General features: G+C 46.6%; 1 protein-coding gene across 1 annotated transcript; it reads left to right on the forward strand.

Annotated features, from left to right (window-relative positions):
• The first annotated feature begins 371 nt into the window (after positions 1-371).
• LOC119367248 lies at positions 372-5,476 on the forward strand. Its single transcript, XM_037632817.1, has 4 exons — positions 372-1,554; positions 4,032-4,175; positions 4,363-4,458; positions 4,768-5,476. The coding sequence occupies exons 1-4, from the start codon at positions 381-383 to the stop codon at positions 5,010-5,012; spliced, it is 1,659 nt and encodes a 552-aa protein (XP_037488714.1). The 5' UTR covers positions 372-380; the 3' UTR covers positions 5,013-5,476.
• The last annotated feature ends 327 nt before the right edge of the window (positions 5,477-5,803 follow it).

Below are 5,803 nucleotides of genomic sequence, written 5' to 3' on the forward strand. Positions count from 1 at the left end.
ATAGAAGCTCTCAATTCTCAAAACCGCTTCAAAATGCCTAAAAAAATCGCATGAACACACATTATTGTGCTATTCCTCTTGCGGGAGCGTCAGAGGCGTGAGGACAACACAATTGCACCATTGCAGCATGACAACGGACAACACAATTGTGTGATTTTTGTTTTGAGAATGGATATTTTGTACAAGCCCCTGGGGCACGCAACAACGTGGCCCAACAGCCCAAAGTCCTTTCTGTCGGAGCCCAACAGTTTGTCTAAGAAAAAAAAAGCACTACGCACACAGTTGTCTAGCACTACACACATTCCCCTCGGAAAGGAAGCAGCACACACACAGCCGCTGCCGCTGCCGCCGCCCCCACCGACGGCGAGAGCGGCCAGAGAATGGCCTTGCCGGAGATCCCCGACGAGCTCCTGGTGGAAATCCTCCTCCGCTTCCCCACCGCAGCCGACCTCATCCGCGCCTCGGCTGCCTGCGTCTCCTTCCGCCGCCTAATCGCCGACCGCTCCTTCCCCCGGCGCTTCCGCAAGCTCCACCCCCCGCCGCTCCTCGGCTTCCTCGACCCCGAGCGGCACCGCTTCCACCCCGCCGTCCCGCCTCACCCCTCCGCGCCCGCGGCCAGGGCCGTCGCCAGCGCCGCCGACTTCTCCTTCGGCTTCCTCCCCTCCCCGTCCCGGCGCTGGTTCGTGCGGGAAGTCCGTGACGGCCGCGTGCTCCTCGACAGACCCCGCCGCCTCTACGCCGGTGAGGTGTTCGGACCTCTCTTCAAGGAAATGGCTGTGTGCGACCCCTTGCACCGGCAGTACCTCTTGCTTCCTCGGATCCCCGATGACCTAGCCGCTTCTGTCGTGGGCGCACAAGGGTCGTGCTATGCCGACTCATTCCTCGTCCCTTCCGGCTACGACGACGAGGAGGAGGCAGCTGCTACGGAGGAGCCATCATTCAGGGTGATCTGGATGGTGCTGCTCCAAAACAAGCCGGTGATCGCTGTCTTCTCTTCCGGCACAGGGCAATGGCGAACCGTCCCATCACCGACTTGGAGCGAGATGTCACCTGGCTTCGTGTTATCGACACTGTTTATCTTCATGAGGCGCCATTACGCCCATGGCTGTTTCTACTGGATTTCAGGCTCCACTGAAAAATTGCTGGTGCTTGACATCCGCAGGATGGAGCTGTCCGTGGCTGACCACCCGCCCTGTGAAAGAAATCCGGCTGATGATGTGACCATCCTGGAGGCAGGGCAAGGCACAACTCTGCTGTTTGTGCTTAAGCGCAGCACGTCTCCCGTTACTTATACTGTTTGGCGAAACAATGGTGGGAGCTCCACCCAGTGGCAGATGGACAAGACATTCTCGCTGGATTCTGGGTCCTTGCTCACAGGTGCAGTGGGGAGGCACTTGCTCCTATATCATGGCGGAAGCTCAGTCAAGCGAGATTGTTCCACGCAGGACGTTGACACATTCCAGCTTGACAGGGTGTGTGCCACATTTCCCAAACCGTCACACGCATATTGCAACCTCCCGCCGTCGTTATTATCATCACCGACAGTGTCAAGTGGTAAACTTTCTGCCGCATCCCAGTTACATCCTTCCGTTCATGGTTATCACTCTCACACAGCTTGTTTGATACTTGCCAGCTCATTAGCGTGATCATAGCTATTACACGGTTTAGTGAGTGTTGCCTTTTTTGTGCTTGTGCAAAAGCTGATCAAGCTAATTGTTATTTACTTGTTCGTCTGTTCTGTTTGCCATTTTAAGGTAATTATACAAGTGAAAAACAATGATCTTGCGAACTAGGAGTAACATTTTAGTGTTATCACGAAGTTGTGAAGAACACCAGATTATAGCAACTCTATTGATTTTTATGGCCAAGCTAATGGATCAGTACAAGTCTAAATTAGGACGTCTCTACCAATTCACCTTAGAAACTTTTAGTCCAGCCAGCCAAGACTTATCATGTCCACTAGTTCTTATTTGGTCGCCATTACACCTACAAATTTATTTCAGTAATATTGATTTCATATGAAAATTTATCTGAGGTACAAAAGTCTTATTTGGTCTCTGGTATGAAATTTTGATCATTCCTGATAGTAAATTTAAATAAAATATTGAATTAAAAAATATTTTGCAAGATAAATCAAATGGTATTATTTTATTATGTGCATATGAACGATGACGATATTTTTTGTGTGCCTTATAATGCATATTTTCCAGCAAGAATTTTGCAAAGCAACTGAACTGAGATTGGTCGTACTATCATGGGTTGCTAATGATGGACAAATGTATTGTGTAGTACTTGTGTTATGTATAGATATAGATTAAGCAATGCCTTTGCCATGCCTTCAACCCTTTCTGCAACATGCATTGTTCTGTTTTTCTCCATTACATCTGAAAACCTTGTCACTCGGCCATATCCTTTCATCCTAGCCTGCATAAATGAAGATCTTTCCAAAGTCATCAAGTCAATCTATAACCTACTGAAGTTTGGTGTCTGAATTAATGCACTTGTCTCAGAGAACTATTCTTCTGAATTTAGGCATCCTTTTCTGCACAATTTTTTGTATTTCCGTCAAATCCCAACTTGTTTCAGTTCACACCTATGTATATCTCCTCTGCGACATCTATCTCGAGTTGCAGCTCCGCAAGTTGAGGCACTTTATTTCATCTATAGTAAGTTGCTAAGGTTCCACACAAAATTAAATTCACCAATAGTGATTTACAGCGGTACTTTCTGCTGCCATGCCTGTCAAAAAGCAAACTTTGTTTCCTGCATACAGATGTAACCTACATTTTCCCCTGTTGGCAGTAGGGCTGCAAGGAAAGCTCGAGGCTCGTGAGCCGCTCGAGATCGACTCGCTTTTTGACTCGAATCGAGATCGACTCGAAAAGAAACGAGCTGAGTTTGAACACTTTATGTAGCTCGATCAAGAAACGAGCCGATCTTGAGCCAATGTTGGCTCGCTCGATTTTAGCTCGATAGCTCGATAGAATATAATTACCTTAAATGATCATGTCATATATTAAATGGAAATAAGATAATTTATTACCAAATATGTTTTCCATAATTTTTCTCCATTTTATTTACGAACGAAAATGGAAACTTAATTAAGTGCGGAGAAGATTTAGGCCTAATTATGGCATGTGGTTGACTATGTGTTAAATATCCTATATTTTCGGCAAAGGTTCCCAGCATATTCACCTTAATGTTTTTGTTTTTCATCCATAGATTTATATTTTTTACCTTCTCATTTAGCTCGAAACTAGCTCGAGATCGACTCGAGATCGTTACAAGCTGAGCACGAGTCATGTTTTACAACTCGGTCATGATCTTCACTCAGTTTGAGCTCGCTCGAATTTTCATATGAGTTGAGCTGAGCCAACTCCAACTCGCTCGAGCTCGACTCATATGTGATTCATGCTGCAATAAGTCTGTCAAATCGATCCCTCTATTGAACTCTGTTCATTTTACAACCAGGATATCGTCTTTGTTTTGCGTACTGTTGCAATGGAACCTAGGACTCTTCTGTTGGATTGCCATCGGTCCTTTCTATGTGCCACTGTTTTTTTCCTGCTTTAATCATCTTCCTCTCCTTTATGTATGTGCTCCTGTCTTTAATTTCCCTCTCATCCACGCCCTTCCTTTGAAGCATGGAAACACACAAATTGACAATCACTACAAAATTTCCTTGTTTGCAGCATGATTGAGCTTGACTGTACTAATATCAGTAACAAGAAATGTTTACAGAACTTGGTTGGATTTTGTGAGTACTTGATTGCTGGACTTGATATCGGGTTCTCTCTTCATAAGTCGCCCGCAACTTTCTTAATTCTCAATCACATTACTAGGCTTTTCAAGTAACATCTAACCATTCTCATCTGAAGGTCACTTCATATATAACCTAGCTACAGACTAATAGTTGTGCACCATAAAAGAGAGTAAGTTCAGCTTTAGTAGTGTGCAGCATTGAAGTGGAAATTTCAGACAACCAAAAAACAACAATAGCTCCACTTAATGGTGTATCCTTGTGCATGCAGGCGCACGCCGCGTCTGCGCTGATGCCCAGGGAGCAGGGGATTATGTGCTGGTGCCTAAACTACGAGAAGCTGACCCTGGCGGTGTGCAAGGACCTGTTGTTGCAGCGGCTGCCCGAGCTCCGCCCCCCTCTTTCGTCGTCGAAGGTCAGACAACCATTTCTAATCTGAAGGTCACTTCATATATAACCTAGCTACAGACTAGTAGTTGCACAACATAAAAGAGAGTAAGCTTAGTTTTAGTTTAGTTCTAGTTTGCAACATCAAGTGAAGATGTCAGACAAACAAAAATTAGCAATAGCTCTATTTAATGATGTATCCTTGTGCAATGCAGCCACACCCCATGCTGATGTCCGGGAAGCGGGGGACGCTGTGCGGACGCTTGAACCACGAGAAGCTGGCTCCGGAGGCGTGACCTTGTGCAGTGCAGGCAAGTACCAATGTGTATGCACATTGCAGCTATTAGTTATCTGTACCATGATAGAATGCGCACGCACATCGGTAATCTTTCCAAGTAGGATTTATGCCTCCCATCTTGTTTCCCTTCCCAATCGGTGAGGAGCAATAATCATACGAAAGCAATATACAGCACACCGTTCCCATATCCCAATCACAAATCCTGATGCACCATTTTGGCCAAAAAAAGAAGGGAGAACCCGTATGTTCAGTGAAGACGTCAGACAACTGAAAATAATGAACAACTTGTGTTCATTCAATGGTGTATCCTTTTGCAATGCAGGCACACCCCAGGGAGCGGGGGACACTGTGCCGGTGCCTGAAGCAGGAGAAGCTGGCCCTGGAGGTGTGCAACGACCCGTCCTCTCATCTGCCGCCCAAGCCCCAAACCCCTTGCTCGACAACAATGGCGCGGAGGCGGGTCGTGGTGGGGCCAGAAGGAGGCGCTGGGGCTGGGGCTGGGGCTGGGCCTGCGGAGTCTGCAGGGGCCGGGTAGCCGAGGTGCGAGGAGACGAGGGACCGGAGTAGTAGTTCCAAGGCGTCCTGAATGTGGTAGGCTGCTAGCTAGATGGTGACATGGAGCGACCTGATGATCCTTTTTGTAAAGCTTATTTGCTTGATTTGTGCCATGTTGGTCGCTGGGTACGAGCGAGGCACACGAGCAAGAGTGGCAGGATATGACTGATCGACGGTGCAGTTCATCTTCTGTCGGCAAACCCATTATTACCTGGCAACAAGTACTTGATTGCCGATTTTGTTGTGGACAGGGCTGGACTTGGTGTTAGGAAGTAACCGACAGTAGCATGAACTTCATCTTCATGAACTGCAAGGGCACTCAGGCATGCTCTTCAGGTACAGTTTCCATCTTTGTTTTGTGCAGCAAACAATCTGGATTCATTTGTTTAAAAGATGATTTTGACAGCTTGGCATGGGAGTACCACATAGATATAGGTTAGAAGTTCTTTGGATCCTGGAGACATGCACATATGTATAACTCTGATGTCCCGTTTAGAAAAGATTCAGCTACCGAACTGGCCTGATAGAGTTAAGGAGTGCCCCTTTCAAAGGCCACTTATACCTCGTCTGGTTGCAACAAGCGGCACTCACACCTCCCCAAGAGATTTGTTGGGATTTCTCCCCATGAACGGGAGGCATGGGTGGGTTTGTTTGTGTTTTCTTTTTGTAGATTCATTTTTTCAAAACGTGTTATCTCACGAACCTGTCGACCATTGACCACTTGACTGTTGACTTTGAAAAAAAAATCACTGGCTTCATTTATTTTGCTAAATTTAAAAAAGTTCGCAGATTCTGAAAATGTT

The sequence above is a fragment of the Triticum dicoccoides genome, chromosome 2B (assembly GCF_002162155.2).
Source record: "Triticum dicoccoides isolate Atlit2015 ecotype Zavitan chromosome 2B, WEW_v2.0, whole genome shotgun sequence".
NCBI classification, from domain to species: domain Eukaryota; kingdom Viridiplantae; phylum Streptophyta; class Magnoliopsida; order Poales; family Poaceae; genus Triticum; species Triticum dicoccoides.

Coding starts and splice junctions, on each gene's coding strand:
- LOC119367248 (XM_037632817.1), top strand. CDS start 381: ATGGCCTTGCCGGAGATCCCCGACGAGCTCCTGGTGGAAATCCTCCTC. Junction 4,176..4,362: donor CCCCTCTTTCGTCGTCGAAG/GTCAGACAACCA, acceptor TGTGCAATGCAG/CCACACCCCATGCTGATGTC. Junction 4,459..4,767: donor CGTGACCTTGTGCAGTGCAG/GCAAGTACCAAT, acceptor TTTGCAATGCAG/GCACACCCCAGGGAGCGGGG.